This window comes from Eleutherodactylus coqui, chromosome 13 (assembly GCF_035609145.1).
Source record: "Eleutherodactylus coqui strain aEleCoq1 chromosome 13, aEleCoq1.hap1, whole genome shotgun sequence".
NCBI classification, from domain to species: Eukaryota; Metazoa; Chordata; class Amphibia; order Anura; family Eleutherodactylidae; genus Eleutherodactylus; species Eleutherodactylus coqui.
The window spans coordinates 123,465,739-123,489,531 of record NC_089849.1 but is presented as its reverse complement, the minus strand read 5'-3'; the positions used below and the strand labels follow the sequence as shown (position 1 = coordinate 123,489,531).

The 23,793-nt window shown below is 46.6% G+C and overlaps 1 protein-coding gene across 2 annotated transcripts in view; it reads right to left on the bottom strand.

Moving 5' to 3' along the window:
• LOC136588117 (zinc finger protein OZF-like) overlaps positions 1-21,378 on the bottom strand; it is a 33,822-nt gene extending 12,444 nt beyond the window's left edge. Inside the window, exons 1-4 of one of the 2 annotated variants that reach the window (XM_066587093.1) lie at positions 21,219-21,378; positions 19,568-19,717; positions 4,909-5,022; positions 4,651-4,827 (exon numbers count right to left, since the gene is read on the bottom strand). In XM_066587093.1, the coding sequence (XP_066443190.1) occupies positions 4,651-4,827; positions 4,909-4,986 (255 nt within the window). In that variant the 5' untranslated portion in view covers positions 4,987-5,022; positions 19,568-19,717; positions 21,219-21,378. The remainder of the gene's footprint in view (positions 1-4,650; positions 4,828-4,908; positions 5,023-19,567; positions 19,718-21,218) is intronic. The other variant, XM_066587092.1, reaches the window with a different exon arrangement.
• Between the last annotated feature and the right edge of the window lie 2,415 nt (positions 21,379-23,793).

Genomic DNA, 23,793 nt, shown 5'->3' with positions numbered 1-23,793 from the left:
TGTTTGTAATAAAGGTCTACCACGCGGACCGCAAATTGTGATATGAATCTGAGGAGCCCAGAAACTTGCCTCTCTCCTAATCCCGCAGCAGCCGGCTGTGATTCAACCTGACAAGGAACACGGCCTCACTTGGACGCACGCGTCCTCGACCCTTACCCCTACTCCTCATCATGGCGGATTAAGGATAGAGCAGGGCCCAAATAAATTACCCCACTGTACAGCACTGACAACTGTAGCTTAATTCACCGCACACAGAGACTTGTAGATCGCGGAGCCTCTATGCTGTGACTTGAAAAAATTAACCCTCTGTCTTGCGCTGATACCTAGGGGTAATTTACTGCTCGCAGAGACTTGTAGATAATAGAGGCTGTGTGGAGTAGGAGAAGACTCTAAAGCCAGTGGATAGTGCTGGTAACTGCGGCTATCTCAACCCCACCAAAGAAAGGGTATTGTGAGATGCTCTGCACAGCGGCTGAGCTGAAATACTTTGCAGTGGCCTAGGAAATATTAAGAGTACTGTTTCACGGTGAGACCTCTGTCTAATGCACTGCAGACTGAGAATGGTATAACTGTAATGCTCTGCACAGGCCTAGATACTTTAAATAAAAGAAGGGTGCACTACTGCTCCCAGCCAGCCACAACTATAATGCACACGATGAGGAGTAGCCCTAAGAAAAGACAGTTGGGGTTCCTGTAGAGAGGATCCCGACTGTAACAACTTTTCCTATCTCAGCAGCTCTGTCCCTAAACTCTGCGTAATGCACTGCAGACTAAGAACGGTATAACTGAAATGGTTTGCAGTGGCCTAGGAAATATTAGAGTACTGGTTCACGGTGTGACCTCTGTCTAATGCACTGCAGACTGAGAACGGTATAACTGTAATGCTCTGCACAGGCCTAGATGCGTTTAAAAAAAAAAAAAAAAAAAGAAGGATACAGAAATGCTGCAGAATTTGCCAGAAAAATTTCCTCTGCGGACATTGCGCAGCATTTCTGCCATGTGTAAACATACCCTACGTTGGATTGAGGTATGCTACCCCGTGCAGTGGCCCCAGTAGTAATACTGTCCCCCACAGTGGCCCTCAGTAGTAATAGTGACCCCCACAGTGGCCCTCAGTAGTAATAGTGACCCCCACAGTGGCCCTCAGTAGTAATAGTGATCCCCACAGTGGCCCTCAGTAGTAATAGTGATCCCCACAGTGGCCCTCAGTAGTAATAGTGATCCCCACAGTGGCCCTCAGTAGTAATAGTGTCCCCTATAGCGGCCCAGCGGGTCCTACAGAGCATACACGCACACTTGTTCTGTCACACCTGTCCATATGCCATCCATGGATATACAGTTAGGGCCAGAAATATTTGGACAGTGACACAAGTTTTGTTATTTTAGCTGTTTACAAAAACATGTTCAGAAATACAATTATATATATAATATGGGCTGAAAGTGCACACTCCCAGCTGCAATATGAGAGTTTCCACATCCAAATCGGAGAAAGGGTTTAGGAATCATACCTCTAATGCATAGCCTCCTCTTTTTCAAGGGACCAAAAGTAATTGGACAATGGAATCTAAGGGCTGCAATTAACTCAGAAGGCGTCTCCCTCGTTAACCTGTAATCAATTAAGTAGTTAAAAGGTCTGGTGTTTATTCCAGGTGTGTGGTTTTGCATTTGGAAGCTGTTGCTGTGACCAGACAACATGCGGTCAAAGGAACTCTCAATTGAGGTGAAGCAGAACATCCTGAGGCTGAAAAAAAAGAAAAAATCCATCAGAGAGATAGCAGACATGCTTGGAGTAGCAAAATCAACAGTCGGGTACATTCTGAGAAAAAAGGAATTCACTGGTGAGCTTGGGAACTCAAAGGCCTGGGCGTCCACGGAAGACAACGGTGGTGGATGATCGCCGCATACTTTCTTTGGTGAAGAAGAACCCGCTCACAACATCAACTGAAGTCCAGAACACTCTCAGGGAAGTAGGTGTATCTGTCTCTAAGTCAACAGTAAAGAGAAGACTCCATGAAAGTAAATACAAAGGGTTCACATCTAGATGCAAACCATTCATCAATTCCAAAAATAGACAGGCCAGAGTTAAATTTGCCGAACAACACCTCAAGAAGCCAGCCCAGTTCTGGAAAAGTATTCTATGGACAGATGAGACAAAGATCAACCTGTACCAGAATGATGGGAAGAAACAAGTTTGGAGAAGAAAGGGAACGGCACATGATCCAAGGCACACCACATCCTCTGTAAAACATGGTGGAGGCAACGTGATGGCATGGGCATGCATGGCTTTCAATGGCACTGGGTCACTTGTGTTTATTGATGACATAACAGCAGACAAGAGTAGCCGGATGAATTCTGAAGTGTACCGGGATATACTTTCAGCCCAGATTCAGCCAAATGCTGCAAAGTTGATCGGACGGCGCTTCACAGTACAGATGGACAATGACCCCAAGCATACAGCCAAAGCTACCCAGGAGTTCATGAGTGCAAAAAAGTGGAACATTCTGCAATGGCCAAGTCAATCACCAGATCTTAACCCAATTGAGCATGCATTTCACTTGCTCAAATCCAGACTTCAGACGGAAAGACCCACAAACAAGCAAGACCTGAAGGCTGTGGCTGTAAAGGCCTGGCAAAGCATTAAGAAGGAGGAAACCCAGCGTTTGGTGATGTCCATGGGTTCCAGACTTAAGACAGTGATTGCCTCCAAAGGATTCGCAACAAAATATTGAAAAAAAAATATTTTGTTTGGGTTAGGTTTATTTGTCCAATTACTTTTGAGCTCCTTAAATGTGGAGTGTTTGTAAAGAAATGTGTACAATTCCTACATTTTCTATCAAATATTTTTGTTCAACCCTTTAAATTAAACGTTACAATCTGCACTTGAATTCTGTTGGAGAGGTTTAATTTCAAATCCAATGCGGTGGCATGCAGAGCCCAACTCGCGAAAATTGTGTTACTGTCCAAATATTTCTGGCCCTAACTGTAGAAGGTGCCGTCTGTAGGAGAGACCCTGTTTCTCCCCTTCTCTTCAAAGCCTAGAGCTTAGCACTGATGTCAGCTGGTCTCTTATTGGCTGACAGTCAGGTTTAATTTCATTGGTGCAGAGCCAAAGGACGGTTAAGTCACAACACAAGTCCCTATGCAAGAGTGGGAGGAGTCCAGAAAGTGCGGAAATAGAACAGAGGGGATAAAAGGAGGAGTCAGTGAGCAGTTAGGCAGACTCAGCCAGGTGTAAGAGCGGAGAGGTTGCAGTTAAGTCATGTCGGAAAGGAGGAGTTACCAGTACTAAAGCAAGCCAGCAGTTCATCATGTTTCCTTTCCAAGGTCGAGCAAGGTGTAAATCTGTTTCCTTGGCACCTCGCAGCGGAGGAAAGAAGAACCTTTCTGAGGTCCATCTTCAAACAGTGAGCCATAGCTACCCAGTGAATTCAAAGCCAGCATTAGCCGTTCAGCCACTTGTCCCTCTGCTTCATCTACACTTCACTAAAATCTAAAATCAACCCTTCATCTAAAAACAGTTAGTGGGAAACTTGTCTAAATCAAACCAGTTCAGGAAGAAAGGAGAGAGCGTTAAAGTCAGGTCTTTATCAAAACAATAGCTCTGTATCCTTTCATCATGTGCAACTGTCTGCCTAGTACTGCATCTGCGTGTATCTATTCCAAGTGCTTATCCACAGTATTGTAAATCAAGTTGCATCTCAAACACAAAAAGTTAGTAAATCTGTTCACTGCCAGATTTATAAACTATTGCTGGAATCGACTTTATTAGGTCTTCGGCATACCACCCAGAGGGTCCAGATGAAGTGTTGGCGTCACCGTGACAAAACTAGGCCTCCGGCCATACGTGATACAATAAATCCTTCAAAGCATTGCATCAGTAGTAATTGTGCCCCCACAGTGGCCCACAGTAGTAATCGTGACCCCCACAGTGGCTCTCAGTAGTAATCGTGACCCCCACAGTGGCCCTAGTAATAACAACACCCTCAGTAGTAATATTAACCTAACAGTAGCCGCAGTAGTAATATTAACCCCCTCAGTAGCCGCAGTAGTAATATTAACCCCTCAGTAGCTCCAGTAGTAATATTAACCCCTCAGTAGCCACAGTAGTAATATTAACCCCACAGTAGCTGCAGTATTAACCCCTTCAGTACCCCTAGTAGTAATATTACCTCCTTCAGTAGCAATATTAACTCAACATTACTTGCAGTAGTAATATTAACCCCCTCAGTAGCAATGTTAACCCCACAGTAGCCTCAGTAGTAATAGCCCCCACTCCATACACTTACCACCTCCTCCTTGTAGTCCACGCACATATTAACGGCAGTGTGGGTGCCCGGAACACTTCCTCTTTTCTCCTCTCCTGCGGAACCAGGTCTCCGGCCAGTAATCACCATCGTGGTGAGCAGCCGTTCATGCATGTCAGCAGAGAGGGCTCTGTGTGCCCTCCTTGGCCAGCGTGCCATAGGTTCGCCACCATGGGCCTATAGTAAGAACACCTGTGGCAATGTCTGAGCCACTGACAGTAATTACATGACCTGTGCAATACTGAGGAAATCCTGAACACATGACCTGTTTGGGTGTCTTGAGAACTGAAGTTGGGAAACACTGATCCAGACACTAACCCTTCCCAGCATTCTTAGCAGTACCTACCTTTACAGTTAGCAGCTGAATTATCTTGTTGGCGAGTTCCAGGACCTCCTGTTCCTTGTCATGTGAGCGACATGGAAGAACTGTGGTGCATCTCAAGGTCCTTCTCAAACCACTCATTAAATGACAGCTACCGATGGGGGCCACATCTTTACTGGACGTTTTTACTACTGTGTAGTCCTGTAAATAAAAAATATTGAATACATGTAAATGTATGAAATTAAAGTGATGTATCAGGTGATCAATATCCAAGAACCTCACCTCTCCAGTCAGCAAGTAGATGATATCCAGGGTGATATTTAAAATCTTTTTGGTCATGTAACAGTTGTCCATCTCCATCTGGAGTGGATGACGCCAAGGTGACCCCTACAAATACTAAATATAGAAAAAGGTCATATAAGTTCAAATAAAATCAGACAAGTTTTTTTGCAAATTTCAAAGTGGGAGAATTAAAAGAAAACAAAAACAAAAAAGAGAAATGCAAAACAGAGACTCAGAGAAACTCATCAGATTACATCTGTTATTTTGAGAGGCTCCTTGGGAAATTAATTAGCAACTTGATTGTAGTTTGATCCCATTGACCTTTAACGTGTTTCCATCATTTTGGCCTCATGCCTACGGCAGTGATGGACTCTGCCAGCGGCATATCGCAGCGGAGTCCGTAACGGCACCCCCCAAAGACCCCATACTCACCTCTCCGGACCCGCTGTGCGTGTTCCACCTGGCAAGCTGGTGCGCATGCACAGTACAGCGCCTTGCGCCAGCAGTGCGGGATGACGCGGCTGGTGGTGGGCGGGAATGCGTACTCAGACAATACTTCTGCTGTGCTACAGCGGAAGTATAGCGTGATGGCTGGCTTCCATTGACTACAATGGAAGCTGGCCGCATGTATTCCCGCAGCAATTAGAGCACGCCGTGGTTTCTTTCGCTGTGGAATTCCGCAGCGTGAACATTGAGCTATTAGGTTCAATAGAACTTAATAGCTGCAGCATTACGCCGCAAATTTCCGCCGCGGAAATCCGTCCGTGGACATTAGCCCTTAGACATGAAAATCAGTGATGCAAATGGCATTATACTTGCTGTCAAATATGCCAGAATATATGTCTCACTGAGCCTCTAATGCAGATGTGAATAGAGCATGGGAAATATAACTGCTAAGTAAGAGAGCGGTGGGTACGTCATGCCACAAAATACGCGTGGCATTAAGAAGTCCTTGAACTCCACCGAGTGCCAACCCTCCATTCTTTTGTACAACAAATTCAAACTGCAAGCACTGTAGTAATTAGGCAGGGGTGAACCTAGCCTCTCGGCTGCCTGAGGTGAAGTATAGGAAGGCGCCACTCCCTATGAGCCAAGTTAGGCCACTCACCTGAGGCCGCACCACATTGGGGGAAGTGCAGTTCGATGTCTGCTTTAATTGGGAAAAAAAAAACCTCTTTAGTCTCAGGAGTGCACTTTTGGGGGTCAGCAGTTAGAGACGAAGTGTGGTATAAACTGCTAGTAATAGCTGTAAGCACGTCTGCACATTTTTAAGGTTTATGAATAATAAATACATTTTTGATTTACATTTTCCATGGTTAAGTCATTGGATTGTCCTGCTTCTAAAACTGCCAGTAATAGCAGAATCCTAAAATACGTTGAGTAGCTTTTAGACTAAGAGGCTTTGGTCAATTAAGAACAGCAGAAAGTGTAGTAACCCAGAGTTAACGGGGCCCCTCCATACATGTGCATGTATTTGTCTTCTGCATTTGTATTGTCAGTGTCTTCAATGTGTATGCATTTGATGTGTATTGCATCTCTGCAGCACTGAATGGGTTAACGTCTGGGTTATGTCTGGAAAATGTATCTTGTTGTGTGTCACGTGATCATGTTTTATATATGTAATTTCTTATGAAGAAAGGACGCAGCTTCCATGGCATCAATGTATATCCTAAAAGGACACTTTATTCATGTGGCCCACAGCGACGTTTCGGTCGCACAGGACCTTTGTTTTATATATGTGTTTGCAAGTTAGACTAAGTGACTTTTCCTGCTGAAGAGAGTTTAAAGTCTGGGAATGCGAGCCTTTTAGTGAGTAGGAGAAACTGTGCCTTGTCCTGCAAGGAGGCCCAGGATGGAAAAGGGCGAGTGAGAGCCTGCTGTGTGCCTTGGGCCCTATTCACCCAGGCCTCCTTGTGGTTAACGTGGAGGACAGAAAGCGAGAGTTAGAGGAGCAGCCATGCAGCGCTGAGTGCTACTTCCAGAATGCGAGTGTTGACAGGTAGAGAGCGAGAGAGAAAATGAGTGGCCGGGACCAGCACTCCACAGATAACTAGGACTGTGGACTCGTCTGTCATCCTGTGAATCCTCCGTCACATCACTGTTCTGTCTGCACCAGTGTTCTGCTGGCGTGTGTAAAGTTTTGGACTGTAACAGTTTATTTGAGTAAACGAGCTCTACCGACCGTTCCCTAGTTTTGCTCATAAAGTTATTCCTGCTTGTGGACTATTTATTTCCCAACATCTGGATTCACCACAGAGGACGGAACGGTGGCGTCACGGGTGACAAGGACTAAAAGGTAAAACTTCAAACTGGGTTTTCTCCTGTGAATCTCCCCCAGTAGTAACTTGGACGGATCCCATACTACCCCTAGCGGAGGAGATGATAGAGCCCTGTGACAAGGCCTCCATCTATCCCGCTATCTCCTCGGCTGTGAGCCTGCTCCTCGGACACTGCAAGAGTTTTCCTTGGCCCATAATGAGGCCTTGGGCAGAAATGATTTACCTTAGGAAGGATAAGCTGGTCTATTCACACAGGAATTTCTCTTACTTGGTGTACAGGCGATTCTGGCGAAGATGCTGTAGGACGAGTCTTTAAGGTGCGGGGAAAGGTTTCATGAGAAGATCAATATATCATCCAGGTAGACTGAAAAGTACAGGAGATCCCACAACACATCTATGTATATCTCTTTATCTATGATAGATAGATGTAAGCCCTCACTGATTGACTCGCCAAATTTGGAGAGACCATTAAGTAAAGGGGTTGCAACTTCAATATTCAATTCTAAGCATGAAAAACCATGCAGAAATCCACGATACATGATGGTTCTTTTCTCAGAAACCATAAAGCCTAGGGAAATGATCTGTATACTGAAGAGATTCTCCCTCACCTCTCTGTGTATATATAGTGGAGGAGAATCTAACTGACCTTGTTGTGTATATACTGAGGAGAATCTAACTGACATCCGTGTCCATTTATTGAAAGGCTGTAAAAGTGCATTAGGAAGTGGCCATGGACTGCAGGGATGGAGCCTTTAAAGCCAAGAAGTGGCTGCAACCTCCAGTCCGAAAGTAAATTTGAAAAAAAGACAGGAATTAGGTCCTACCAGTTAATTCCTTTTTTTGAAGTCATCCTGACAGCATACACCTGGAGGTTGTCCGCTGGACACCTGTTGGGACAGGAAGCGGAAAAATACAAAAGGTAACTCCCACCACCAGCTCACCAGTGTGTACCAAATAACTACAGTGACCCAGCTTTGCTTAACCAATCTTTTTTAATACAGAAATCATAGTACAATACGTTACTTCACGTAAAAATAACTCAAGGGGAAGGAAAAGCCCCTATGCTGTCAGGATGACTTCAAGAAAAGGAATGAACAGGTAGGACCTAATTCCTGTCTTCCCCTCGTCATCCTGACAGCATACACCTGGAGAAGTGCCAACAACCAAGGGCTTTAGGGAGGGACCACTGCCTGTAGCACCTTCCGCCCAAAGGCCATATCACGGCTGGCCCCCAGGTCCAGGCGATAGTGTTTAGTGAAGGTATGAGTGCTCGACCATGTGGCGGCTCTGCAGATCTGGTTGGTTGTCACCTGGGCTCTCTCCGCCCAGGAACAGGCGACCGCCCTAGTGGAATGGGCTCTAACGTCGCCCGGGAGTGGGATCCCTTGGGATCTGTACGCCTCTTCTATGGCCCTCCTGACCCAACGCGCTAAGGAGTCCTTAGTAGCGGCCCCTCCTCTGCGTGGACCCTGAAATTGAATAAAGAGATTGTTAGACTTCCTGAAGGAATGTGTGACCTCCAAATACTTCAGGACTGCTCGTCTAACATCTAGATTATGGAACCTCTGTTCCGTGGTGTTACGGGGTTCCTGGCAGAAGGAGGGAAGTACTATTCGCTGTTCTCTGTGAAAGTTTGTGAGAACTTTTGGTTGGAAAAAGGGGTCAGGCCTGAACTCTATTTTATCTGGGAAGGTGGTCATGTACGGGGTCCTAATAGAGAGGGATTGGATCTCCCCGATCCGTCTGGCGGATGTGATGGCAACTAGAAGGGCAACCTTATAGGAGAGGATCTTCACTGATAGATCTTCAAGGGGTGTGCGTAGAGGGCCTGCAAAACAAGGTTCAGGTCCCATGGGGGCATGGTTTCCCTTATAAAGGGGTGGAGTCTGACTGCCCCTTTCAGATATTTCTTAATTAGCCTATGCTCGCCTAAGGGGAAGTCAAAGAAGGCCCCAAGGGCGGCCACCTGGACCTTAAGGGTACCAGGTCTTAGCCCCATGTCCAATCCATCCTGTAGGAACTCCAATATCTTGTTAATGTCGGGCTGTTGGAGGTCATGTATACTATGCCCCAACCACCTAGAGAAGGTATCCCACACCCTAGAGTATATATTTCTGGTGGATTTTTTGAGGCTCTCACATAAAGTAGTGGTCACCCTCCCTGATAGGCCCTGGCTCAGGTATTTTACCCGCTCAGCTTCCAGGCCGCCAGTCTGAACTGCCGGACCTTTGGGCATATCAGGGGACCCTGCTGAAGGAGGTCGTCTCTCTGCAGCAGATGTAGAGGATCCTGTGTCGAGAGAGCAGCCAGGAGCGGGAACCAGGGTCTCTTGGGCCAGAATGGGGCCACGAGGATAACGGAGCCTGGGGACCCCTGAATTTTCCTTAGGACCAGAGGAATCAGGGGGATAGGTGGGAAGGCATATGCAAGGTCCCAATCCCAAGCCTGGGATAGTGCGTCTATTCCCAGGGAGCCCCCGTCTGCTCCCCTAGAGGAAAACCGGGGACACGGTGTTCTCCCGAGAGGCGAACAAGTCCACCTTTGGTGTCCCCCATCTTTCTATAATTAGCTGGAATGCGTGTGGATGTAGAGTCCACTCCCCGGGGTCTATCTTCCTGCGGCTGAGATGGTCCGCCATGGAGTTCTCTGGGCCCCTTACGTGGTACGCTGTGACGGAAGGTGTCCGCTGCTCTATCCACCCGAGAACTTTCGCCGCCAGGTCTTGGAGTCGGGGGTTCCGCGTGGATCCCTGGTGGCGAATGAGGGACACAGTTGTTATGTAATCTTAATGTGTCTACCCCTGATCTCTGTCTCGAGGCCCCGAATGGCCTTCCAGACAGCGCAAAGTTCTTTGTAGTTGGAGGATTGAGTAGCTTCCTCCCGGTTCCAGCCCCCTTGGACGTAATGACGGCCTAAGTGGGCCCCCCAGCCAGTTGCACTCACGTCAGTAAAGATGGATACTGGGGATGCGGGGTACCAAACCGTGGCTCTGGCAAGGTTGGAGATAGACATCCACCACTCCAAGGAGGACTTTATCTTGTGGGTAAGGACGACTCTCCGATCCAGGGAGGCGGGAGATTTATCCCAGTTGCTTAGGATAAAGTCTTGGAGAGTTCTACAATGTAACTGGGCCCAAGGGACTACCCCGATGCAAGATGTCATGAGGCCAAGAACCCTCATGCCTCTCCTAAGGGAGACTTTGGTGATTAGAGAAAGTGCCCAACACTCGTCCTAGATCGCTTTTTGCCTTTCTAGGGGAAGGGATGATCACTGGCGGTGTGAGTCCAGAATCACTCCCAGAAATTTTTTCTTTTGCTCGGGCAGAAGACTGGATTTAACGGAGTTGATGATCCAGCCTAATGACTCGAACAGACGGAGTGTGAGGTTGACCTGGAACCGGAGTTCTGAAGCCGATCCTGCTATAATCAGGAAATCGTCGAGGTATGGGACAATCAACACCTTGTCAGTCCTTAGTGCCGCCACCATCTCTAACACCAGTTTGGAGAACACCCGGGGTGCGTAGGAAATCCCGAACGGCAGGCACGTAAATTGAAAGTGAGAGACAGACCCATCTATCACCAGGGCAAATCACAGAAACTGCTGAGAATCTGTGTGTATAGGGACATGGTAGTAGGCGTCCTTTAAGTCCACGGTGGCCATGACGCTATCTGGTGCGATTAAAGGGGTTGTCCCGCGCCGAAAACGTTTTTTTTTTTTTTTTCAACCCCCCCCCCCCCCCCCCGTTCGGCGCGAGACAACCCCGATGCAGGGGTTAAAAAAGAACACCACACAGCGCTTACCTGAATCCCCGCGCTCCGGTGACTTCTTACTTACCTGCTGAAGATGGCCACCGGGATCTTCTCCCTCGGTGGACCGCAGGGCTTCTGTGCGGTCCATTGCCGATTCCAGCCTCCTGATTGGCTGGAATCGGCACGTGACGGGGCGGAGCTACACGGAGCCGGCATCCTGCACGAGCGGCCCCATTGAGAAAAGAAGAAGACCCGGACTGCGCAAGCGCGTCTAATTTGGCCATTAGACGCCGAAAATTAGACGGCTCCATGGAAACGAGGACGCTAGCAACGGAGCAGGTAAGTGAAAAACTTCTTATAACTTCTGTATGGCTCATAATTAATGCACAATGTACATTACAAAGTGCATTAATATGGCCATACAGAAGTGTATAGACCCACTTGCTGCCGCGGGTCAACCCCTTTAAGGGGATTGCTGACCGCACCGATTCCATTTTAAATCTTTGATATGAGATAGATTTATTCAGGAATTTCAGATTAATTATGGTTCTATAGGACCCGTTAGGTTTTTTGACGAGGAACAAGGGGGAGTAGCACCCCTTGAACAGTTCTTCTGCGGGAACCCGAGTGATGGCCCCTAGGGACAACAGCTCCTGCACCCCCAACTGGAGGGCCTGAGCAGACGAAGGTGACTGGCAGGGGGTGACCACGAACCTCCGGGGAGGAGGGGAGGAAAATTCAATTTTATAACCTTCCGAGACTAGGCATAAGGCCCAGGGATTGGAGGTTACCTCACTGCATCTAAGGGCGAACCCCCTCAGCTTACCCCCTACTTGTAGGATCCTGGAAGGCGGATTCTCACCCTTTCCGCCTTTGGGATAGGACCAGCGTCCGGTTTTCCCTTTCCCCTTGTATGTTCTAGAGGGAACAAAGGGAGGAGGGTAGGAGGAGGAAGGCGGCTTGAAGGATTTCTCCGATGGTAGTCCCTGGCTCTTATCCGATGCCTTCTCTAGGAGTGTATCCAAGGAAGGCCCAAAGATTCTGTGTCCTTGGAAGGGCAGGGAACAGAGCCTGTTCTTAGAAGCGTTACCCCTGTCCAGGCCTTAACCCAGACAGCCCTCCTGGCTGTGTTCGAGAGGGCTGCTGAATGGGCCCCGAACCTCACCAACTCCATAGAGGCGTCAGCCAGAAAGCCGGTTGCCTGCTGGAGGAGGGGAAGGCAGTTGGAGAGGTCTTCCCTAGAGCCCCTCTGAGAAATCAGCGTCTGGAGTTGGTCCAACCAGACCGTCATAGATCTCGCCACAGATGTGGCCGTGATGCTGGCTTTAACGGTCAGGGCCGCAGTCTCCCAGGCCTTTTTCATTGCAGAATCCACTCTGGTATCTAGTGGATCCCGCAGTTGGGAAATGTCCTCAAAGTGGAGGGCTGCTTTCTTTGAGACCCTGGCAACCGCCAGATCTACCTTAGGGACGGTTTCCAGGAACTCGATATCTTCTGGTGTGAAGACCATCCGATCCTTAAATTCCTTGGACAGGAAGAATTTCTGATCTGCCTGCTTCCACTCTGTCAGGATCAGCTGTTTTAAGATGTCATTAACTGGAAATGACGGTTTTGGCTGTAGTAGGAGCCCCCAGAACAGGCTATCCTGAAAGGATGGCTGCTGCGGCACCTCTTCCTCCACCTGCATGGTGCGTCGGACCGCGGTTAACAGCTGACCCAGGTCCGCCGATGAAAAGAAATACTTCCTTGCATCCTCCATGGGCGGCATGGATTCTGAGGGAGAATCTTCTAGGAGTCCCTCCTCAGAGTCCGACTTACCCTTTTCGTGGGGGGCGGCAGAGAAAGAGATGAGAGAGAGGCTTCAATCTCCTCGCGGATCATGGATCGGATGTCCGACATGCCAGAGGAGCCCTCTTCACGGACCACTTTCTCCGTGCAGTCCGCACATAGTGGCTTGGTGTGGCCCTCTTCTAGCCGCCGCAAGCAAACCGGACATTTGCGCACTCGCTTTTTGGCCTCTCTAACCTTTTGTGCATCTCTGTCCTAAGAGACGGAGACAGCAAAAAGGACTTCCAGCACCTGATACTTGTTTTCTCAATCCTCCCCCCCGGTACAAGACCCAAAAGCGGTCTACTCACCAGCAGGCTGCTTTCAGCGTCCTCTCTGGCTGACATCTTCAGTAAGGTGCAGACAGGAGAGATGCAGGGGAATCCAGCCTTTTAAATTTTCAAATTTGGCGCCGACACGCCCCCTTTAAGCGAGGCCCCGCCCCCCGTGACGCGGCCACGCTGACGTCACGCCGCCGCGCTGGACCCGGGGGATACGCCGCATACACCGGGATGCTGCCGACACGTGGAGACGCTGCCGCGCGCACGCCGACCGGCACCCGAGCGCCTCTATCAACGCTGGCATACCTGTCTAGATGTACTGGATCCCCGCTGGAGACGCCAGCGTCCAAGCCCTACAGGTACCGGGGCTGCTTCCTACCAGTACGACTACCCTCTGGGCAGCGTACTGGGGGAGGAATTTCCCACAGGGGGAACAGTGCTGGGTAGATCCTGCGGGTGAGGGTCCCCTCGTAGGGTCTCACCCGCGCAAGCCCTGCCAGCCCGAACAGACAGTGTGTCCCCCCACGGGCGGACAGGCTGCATGGGAGTCTTCTTTCTTCATTCACCTCCAGCATACACCTGGAGGCTCCGCTTGGACTGTCCTGTAGGGACAGGAAGACACTGGTGAGCCGGTGGTGGGAGTTACCTTAGGGAGATTGGTCTATATGATTTGGCGTCTGTAGGGTCCTTATCGGGTTTGGGTAGCAGTTTAATATGAGCGACATTCATGTCCGAGGGGATTGGATTATCTTGCATATATCCGTTAAATAGAGGCTCGAGTAATGGGGTCATCTGCTCTTTTAATATTTTAAAAAATTTGCCCGTATACCCATCTGGCCCCGGAGCTTTATTGTTTCCCAAAGCAACTGAGGGTTGTCAGAGTGAGCTTCGTTATCCAATATGTACTCCAACCACCACCCCTTCAATAGTGCGCAAAACGTCTCATCATCTGCTAAATATGATGGAAACCTCCAGATACAATCTGTGCCCCTTGAGATCTTCTCTCAGAGACAGCATCACTGGAACATGATCAGAGATCACCATGTCTCCTATAGAAATTTTTGCAAGTCTTGGTATCAAAGAGGATGACATAAGTATGTAGTCTATTCTAGACCATGAATTATGCACATGTGAGAAATGAGTAAACTCCCGACCCTCCGGGTTGTGTTCCCGCCCTGCCTCCCCGAGATCAGCCTTATTTACGAAATTTAGAAAATTGGAGTGGTGGTATCTAATGTTTTTACTCCGAGTAGCCTGGCTATGTCGCTCTTCTCCCACCCTAATAACCGCATTAAAGTCCCCTCCTATCACTTTGCGCTTTTCCGTGTCAGCTGTTAATTTGTCTGATAGGTCAGTCAAGAACAGTTTATTATTGGTGTTTGGACCATAAACATTATAAATGCTATAGCTCTCCTTTCCTATTTTGATCTGCAGAAGTGCTATCCCCCCTCCGAATAATGCCACTGGCCTTCTACTTCAATATTTAAGCCCTTCTTAATTAAAATCAGTACCCCTGTTTTTGACTGTACTGCTGATGAACCATATACTTCCCCGACCCACATCCTACGCATGCGGAAATAATCCTCTTCCCTTATAGATGTGTTTCCTGAAGCAAGGCTATATCCACTTTCAGACGTTTTAGATGACGTAGTATTACCGATCGTTTCTGTGGGGATCTAAGTCCTTTAACATTCCATGAAATGATTTGCATATTAGCATTTTCCTTTCTGATTAACTTTTAGGTGGAAACTGGATGCCTGGGAGGCCTCCCACGGAGAACCAAAAAGTGTTAAACAACCTGAAACTTTTAACTAAACTCTAGTAACCACCTTTTCCTCCTCTTTCTTCCAAACCCCTATGATCTAGTGATCCCCGAATTGGTAGGAACAATAGGGGTATTGAGGCAACCTCCTTTAGGGTAAGATGCTTAACATAACCCCCAAAGAAGCATGCATGAGACGACTTCCTTTAATTCCATTTCGTAAGCATCATTAGGGAGCCTATTTTAACTCCAGTCGCACACTAGCAGCTGCTAATACCTTCAAACTAAGCCATCCTGCTCCCTTGTGAATTACGGCATGGAATCAAATGGAACATAACTCCATTTTTATTCTGTATATATTAACTCTCTGCTCCAGATAATTGCAACCTGTATTGGCAAACAATAAACAAATAGGCAAATTTGTAACATATTCAACCCTGTTTTTCATCAAATCTAGTGTCCCATGAAAACCTTTCTTAGTGTCCCCGAAGTCTCTCCCCCATGAGGTCATATACTCACGACGCTGTCGGGAATCACAGGGGAGTCGTGGGCTCCGGCGCAGGCTTGTGACGTTCCTTTAGTGCAACAGGGGAGCTCGAGATGTCGTCACATCGGCTACTGCTTGGCGCTGGGAAGGTACGCTCTCCTTGTCTGCTTGGCGATCCTCTGGTAGTTTTGAAGGCCAATTCTCGTTCTGCCTTTTCTGGGTCTTGGAAAGTAAGGGTAGTACCATGAGAGCAGAACACCCTCAGTAATGCTGGATACAGTAAAGCGAATTTTTGTTTTCTATAGAGTTCTGAGCAGATAGGGGAGAATGCCTTTCTTTTACGCTGGACTTCTGCCGAGTAGTCCGCAAAGATCAAGATTTTATGTCCTTCAAGTTCCAACAAGTTATTACGACTCTTGAAGTTTTGTAAAATTAGGGCTTTGTCTGTATACTCTAGGTATTTTACTATTGTAGGTCTTGGGCATAGTCTATTGTTTGGGGTTTGTGCGGCAGAAGATGATTTCATGTCAGGTCCCAAGCGATGGGCATGTTCTACTTTACATTTGTGGGTAATCCCAGGAATGCTGGGTATTGTGGACTCGCACAAACGGTGTACATCTTTTTGTAAATAGGTTTCTGGGACTCCGATAATGTGCAGATTATTACATCTGGACCTGTTTTCTAGTCGCTCCCAAAGCTGTTTATTATCCCGTCTGTCCTGATGACAAGGTTTCCATCTCAAACTCCGCTGCTTCAATTTGGTTTCCATGTGTCACCTCATCATGGAGCTCATGCAACGTGCCCGTCACTGTAGCTGCTAATGTCTCCTGTATGCCCGGTGAAATAAGTTTTGCAACTTCAATGGCTAAATATTTGTAGTCTAGAGCTGTTGTATCTCTTATTACTGGGTTATCTTGATCAGATGATGCAGGAGACACAGGAGGATCCCCCAGTGGAGCTCCATCTTTAGAAATATCTTCCCTCGCTGGTAATGGTTTAGACAAAGTTTTTGATGGTGTCTCCTACGGTCCTGTGCTCTTCTTGGTTCCCAGAAGCTCTGTCCGCCCTGCAGCAAAAGCGCTATAGGGATCTGCGCTGGTGGGACTTCGTGAGGCTCAACTCTCCTGCAGCGATCAAGCAGACTCTGAGGGTGCCTGTAACAGGGTTGCTATGGCAGCGAGTTTGCCCGCGGCTGGCCGGTAGCAGGGCTGGTGAGGTTGGCGCTGCTGTCTCTCTTCACCCTTTCGGTGTGCCGCACAGCCTCCCTGAAGCAGCGATGTAGCTCTTCAGCTTGAGGGGCCGACAGCAGCTATGAATGGAGCGGTATCTGGAGCGGGGTTGCCAGAGCTCTGTGTCCCTGCTGCTCACTCCATGGCACCGGAACCGGAAGTATATTTTTTTAAATTTTTGTTACAAAAGGACATTTCAGTCTATTTTCTTTCATGTTGAATTTAGCCAAAAAATGACTAATACTCCCATTACCTTTTTATTTTTAATAAACTTTATCAAAACATTTGTCTCCGTTTTCAAACAAGACCTGGCCTCGGATTTACAGCAGCAGACAGGTGTTGTCAAGAAATACACAGATCCCAAGGCCTGAGGAGAGCCGAATACATATAGGGAATGTATTAGCAGACATATCTTGTTACCTCCACGCACCAACACTGAAATCTATGACAACCGGGGGAGGTGGAGGTTTCTGGAATAATCTGCGTCAATATAAATTATACATGGGTGTGTCGGTCTTGGGTGGCAACACCCTCATGTGACAAGCCACGTCCTCTTTTCAGGAAGATGGAGAGTGGGGTGCAGATCTAAACGTTGCAAATTTTTGGCGCAATCAGGTCTCACACCAAATCTGGCAACTTTTTGAAGCCAACAAATCTCATGAATTTTTTTTCGCCTTTTGGCATTTCAAAAACACTATGAAATCTGACATATAATGAACAAGATTTTTTTAACAACTTGACAAAACATTACATAACAAAACATAGTCATTTAATATTTCTTCTCTGTTTCTTATGTAACTGGGAGGGAAATGGTCACTTGAATCTCTGGCACTAAATGGAATATCAGGGAGTGAAAGCACCTGTGGAGCCTAATAGGCTGTACCAGAATAAATTCCCAACTACAAGTCTGGAAATCAGAATAATCCCCGGTTTACCAACCCTTCTGATGTAATCAGGGACTATAGCATGTAATATTGAAAGCTCAAGAAAGACATCCAAGCCCATCTTGGACTCTTTTAGTGAGTTTGCCAACACCACGTCCTCAGAGAGTTTCAGTCTCACTGCTCTTACAGTAAAGAACCCCTTTTATGTTGGTGTAGTAACCTTCTTTCCCATAGACGTAGAAGAAGTTTCCTGCCTGGGAACAGCATGGATTCTGCCACAGACTTGATAAAAGCCACCTTCATAAGACCTATGATAAAAATGTTGAGATGTCAGTAGTGGATGTGCACTAGGTGGACCTTGAAATAGTCATAAGGCTCGTTGGGGGGTGCAGACCTCATAGTGGCAACTGCTGTTTGGGGGGGCAAAAGGATGGCAGGGTGGAACTTCATGGATATTATCAGCTATGGTCCAGCAATAGTCGTCCGCCCAATCATTTTGCCAAAAAGTCAACCTTCCTAGTGGCCAAAGAATCACCCTCATTCCCCGTGAGTGCCTTTTGCGGTGTTGACCAGCAGCCACATTTACCACCTTTGATAACAGCTCGTTTTTTGGCCAGTGGATGGGCCAGCTGCCTCCTGTTCGGTGGTGGCACCTCCATCACATGGTCCTCTTAGATGTCCTACAATGGATACCAAACACCAAATTACAAGTTTTAGTTAGGTTTTCTTTGAGGAAATAATATTTTTTTGTACCTACAGTCTGATATCTATGACTAGCCTCAGAAACATGAGTGGCTACAGTACGTCTTCTTCCTGCTTGAAGCAGAACCACTGGCAGTCCTCTGGGATATCTCCTTCCTGTATTAGTCCCACCAGTTTTGATATTTCTTCTAGATTTCTGCAACTGAAAAATATGGAAAAAATGTTGAAATGTTTTAAATTGCATGAACAGAGTCAATATTTACACACTTCCTGACACGGGAAGAGCTTAGGCCTCAGTGTGCACAACATACAACGCTACAACATGGTGAAATATGGCCTGATAGTGCACAAAATACAACTGCAGCAAAAGGAGAATTTAGGCCAAGCAGTGCATAATATACAAAATAACACATAGTGAGGTTTGGCACGGGGTACTTACGCATTTTCAACTTGGCACTGTCATGCTGACTCCCATTGCGCTCCATAAAGGTTTGGTGGGCCTCGCCCTGCGCAGAGTCCTGCCAGGATTTAAAGTGGTGCTCCTCACAGTTCCAGAGGACAGGGCGTTCTTGTACAAGTGTATCATATCATCTTTGTCAAATAGTGATGGCAGTTTGCGACCGAGGTTCTCTTGATGCTGTTCTGCAGTTCCTGGTTTTCTCATGTGGTGCATACAGTAACCTGTGTGAAAAACACTCGCAAACCGCATTGCCTACGATTGCGATGCATTTTGTTCCGGCTACTATAGAAAATAGGCAATTCTTGAAGAAGGAAAAAAAAAAATGCACAAAAATAGGACTTGCAGCAACTTTTCTAACTCGGATTATCAGTTTGAAAGAAGACTAACAAATGAGCGGGTACTTTCCTTGTGCGAATCTTGTCCATCTCTAAACTGGAGAGAACCCCCTTGTGAATACAGCCTAAGCATACGGTCCCATATGGCAATCGTCAAGCGGCTGACAATCCTATCAGAGACGCAGGTCCATGCGGCTCGAAGTTCTAAGGCCTCATGTCCACTCAAAAAATACAATCCGCACAGAATCTGCCGTGGATTTCCACGCGGATTTGCTTTAAATGGCATTTTTTTTGCATGCAGATATCCGCACACATTGCTATCAATGTGATAGCAATGTTGCCGATCCGTGGCAAATGGAGCATGCCGCGTTTTTTCTCCCGCGCATGAAAAACGCAATTCTTTTAAAATGCCATCCGCGGGTGCAAACATCAATTTAATAGACCCGCGGATGGCAATGATTCTCTATGGGCAAAATCCGCTGCGGATTCCGTGGCGAAAATCTGCTGCGGAATCCGCAATTCCATTTACCCAGTGGACATGAGGCCTAACAGTCACACATTTTTAGACAAAAATCACAGCTGTTAGAGGTTTTCCGGATACTAAATACATTGGTGGCAATGGAGGGGTATGCGTTATATAACAAGTAACAACCGCAATACTCACCACTCTGCAGCACGTAGCAGGTTTACTGGGCATCACCAAGCCAGAAGACCCGAAGACATCACAGGTCAGGTGCAGAGGCGCTGCAGCGCCATAGTAAGGGCTCACGTCCGCAGGTGTTTTTTCACCGCATATTATGCGCGCATTGCCCGGCTGCAAAATACGCGGAGAATAGTGTCAATGGACCCTTACCGATCCATGCAAAGGTGTGTCGATGGATGGCAGCATGAACCCCATACATTAATATAGGCAGTGTATGGAACGCTGTCCACAAGCAACACACAGCATATGGTCGGGGTTTTTATATGCAGCCCCGCTATGAAATAGAGCAGTGATTTAAAAAAAAAAAAAAAAAAAAAGTCCACTGCGCATGTCCATGTGTGCGATACAGAAGCATGCGCAGTACACTCACAGCCACACGTGGATCCAGTATCTACAAACATTGCTAAGACAAGCAGCGTTTTACCAATACAGCCGCAGACCCGAGGCCTCAGGATCATGCTATGATAGCATTATGATAACTACCGTATATACAGTAAACCCTTGAGTAGCATTGCTCTTAAGTAAAGCTGTTTTCAACTTAAGTCGATGTGTCAGGGCAGCGGTGATCCCTCAAATAAAGTTGCATCTCTCAGATAAGGGCGACTTATCCATGACATTGGATAGGGCGCCGACAGCTCCACGACATTGGGCGCCGCTCAGTGAGGCGGCGCGCAGCTGATGCCGCTCACTTCCTGCTTCTCCTGCATCAGCGCACACCTACTTCTCCCCCTCCCCTCTCCACAGTGCCGGCTGAACGTTGCTGTGTCTGCCCGCCTCCTGACACAGTACAGCAGCTGAATCCCCAAAGTGCCGGCTAAACGCTGCCTGCCTCCTGAATCCCCACTGTACTGCAAAATGTAAGTACTGTACAGATGAGTACAGTAAAGAAACGTGTGCAAATAAATACTGCAGTCCTATGTCAAAGCACAGATAACAGAGTGATACGTACTGCTATAATGATGTACCTGCAGTCCTATGTCAAAGCACTGTATGCTAAATGTCCAAAAACCTGTTAAATGGTAACTTATTCTTTACAGTTGTGTTTTATATTCATTCAGTATTGTTATTAATTTTGGTATTACAGACCAGAGTTATTCTCTATTAAATGGGGTTTGGGGTGTTTTTTGGAACGTCTAGAACCAATTAATTAGATTTACATTAATTCCTATGGAACTAATGTCCTCAACTAACATTGATTTCTACTAAAGCCCATTGCTTCCGGACGGATTAATGACGTTAGTTGAGGTTCTACTATACAATAACTCAGGTTGGACAACAGCGGTAACAACTTACAGCAAGCGAACACGTAATACAATAGCGAGCCGCGGGCACCACCATCGCCGGCTGGCAGTCACATCGCTGCCACGGACGTCACACAATTCAATAGACAGAGGTATGACATCACGCAGTCATTACACACGTCAGCCTGACATCACTACACACACACATATATATATATATAATAACCCAGGTATCAAACACTGCAGCCCCTCCACACAACGGCCGCCACCCCATGAATACACACAGGTCACACACCTGCCAGCAGTGACCCGTCTGATACCCAGTGAATGGAGGGGTTACGCAGCCACAATATCTTGCTGTCATCACCCACCCTTATCTTTGTTCTCCGCCTACTCAGTCGCTAAAGCTATCCGGGTGGGTGGCCGCCATCTTTCCGAAGACCACCTATATCACAACAGTGCATAAAATGGAGCTACTCCTCACAGTTAGTGAAAGCTCCCTCCCCACAATACAGCCCTGAGCGGCTCCTGCAAGAGAACAATGGAAGTCAGCTGCTGCCAGCAACACAATGTAACCCCTTCACTGCTGTCCTCACACAGAGGACAAGGATCGGTGAGCCCTGTAGCATGTATAGTATATATAGCAGGAGGGACACATTATACACTGATCCCTGTAGTATGTATAGTATATATAGCAGGAGGGGACACATTATACACTGATCCCTGTAGTATGTATAGTATATATAGCAGGAGGGGACACATTATACACTGAGCCCTGTAGTATGTATAGTATATATAGCAGGAGGGGGACACATTATACACTGAGCCCTGTAGTATGTATAGTATATATAGCAGGAGGGGCACATTATACATTAAGCCCTGTAGCATGTATAGTATATATAGCAGGAGGGGACACATTATACCCTGAGCCCTGTAGTATGTATAGTATATATAGCAGGAGGGGCACATTATACATTAAGCCCTGTAGTATGTATAGTATATATAGCAGGAGGGGACACATTATACCCTGAGCCCTGTAGTATGTATAGTATATATAGCAGGAGGGGACACATTATACACTGAGCCCTGTAGTATGTATAGTATATATAGCAGGAGGGGACACATTATACACTGAGCCCTGTAGTATGTATAGTATATATAGCAGGAGGGGACACATTATACACTGAGCCCTGTAGTATGTATAGTATATATAGCAGGAGGGGACATATTATACACTGATCCCTGTAGTATGTATAGTATAAATAGCAGGAGCGGGCACATTATACACTGAGCCCTGTAGTATGTATAGTATATATAGCAGGAGGGACACATTATACACTGAGCCCAGTAGTATGTATAGTATATATAGCAGGAGGGGACACATTATACACTGAGCCCTGTAGTATGTATAGTATATATAGCAGGAGGGGACACATTATACACTGATCCCTGTAGTATGTATAGTATATATAACAGGAGGGGACACATTATACACTGAGCCCTGTAGTATGTATAGTATATATAGCAGGAGGGACACATTATACACTGAGCCCTGTAGTATGTATAGTATATATAGCAGGAGGGGGACACATTATACACTGATCCCTGTAGTATGTATAGTATATATAGCAGGAGGGGGACACATTATACACTGATCCCTGTAGTATGTATAGTATATATAGCAGGAGGGGACACATTATACACTGATCCCTGTAGAATGTATAGTATATAGCAGGAGGGGACACATTATACACTGATCCCTGTAGTATGTATAGTATATAGCAGGAGGGGAACACATTATACACTGATCCCTGTAGTATGTATAGTATATATAGCAGGAGGGGACACATAATACACTGAGCCCTGTAGTATGTATAGTATATATAGCAGGAGGGGACACATTATACACTGATCCCTGTAGTATGTATAGTATATATAGCAGGAGGGACACATTATACACTGAGCCCTGTAGTATGTATAGTATAGATAGCAGGAGGGGACACATTATACACTGAGCCCTGTAGTATGTATAGTATATATAGCAGGAGGGGACACATTATACACTGAGCCCTGTAGTATGTATAGTATATATAGCAGGAGGGGGACACATTATACACTGAGCCCTGTAGTATGTATAGTGTATATATAGCAGGAGGGGGACACATTATACACTGATCCCTGTAGTATGTATATTATATATAGCAGGAGGGGACACATTATACACTGATCCCTGTAGTATGTATAGTATATATAGCAGGAGGTGGACACATTATACACTGATCCCTGTAGTATGTATAGTATATATAGCAGGAGGGGCACATTATACACTGATCCCTGTAGTATGTATAGTATATATAGCAGGAGGGGACACATTATACACTGATCCCTGTAGTATGTATAGTATATATAGCAGGAGGGGACACATTATACACTGATCCCTGTAGTATGTATAGTATATATAGCAGGAGGGGACACATTATACACTGATCCCTGTAGTATGTATAGTATATATAGCAGGAGGTGACACATTATACACTGATCCCTGTAGTATGTATAGTATATATAGCAGGAGTGAACACATTATACACTGAGCCCTGTAGTATGTATAGTATATATAGCAGGAGGGGGACACATTATACACTGAGCCCTGTAGTATGTATAGTATATACAGCAGGAGGGGGCACATTACACACTGATCCCTGTAGTATGTATAGTATATATAGCAGGAGGGGGACACATTATACAATGAGCCCTGTAGTATGTATAGTATATATAGCAGGAGGGGACATATTATACACTGAGCCCTGTATTATGTATAGTATATATAGCAGAAGGGGACATATTATACACTGAGCCCTGTATTATGTATAGTAGATAACAGGAGGGGACACATTATAGACTCAGCCCTTTATTATGTATAGTATATAACAGGAGGGGACATATTAT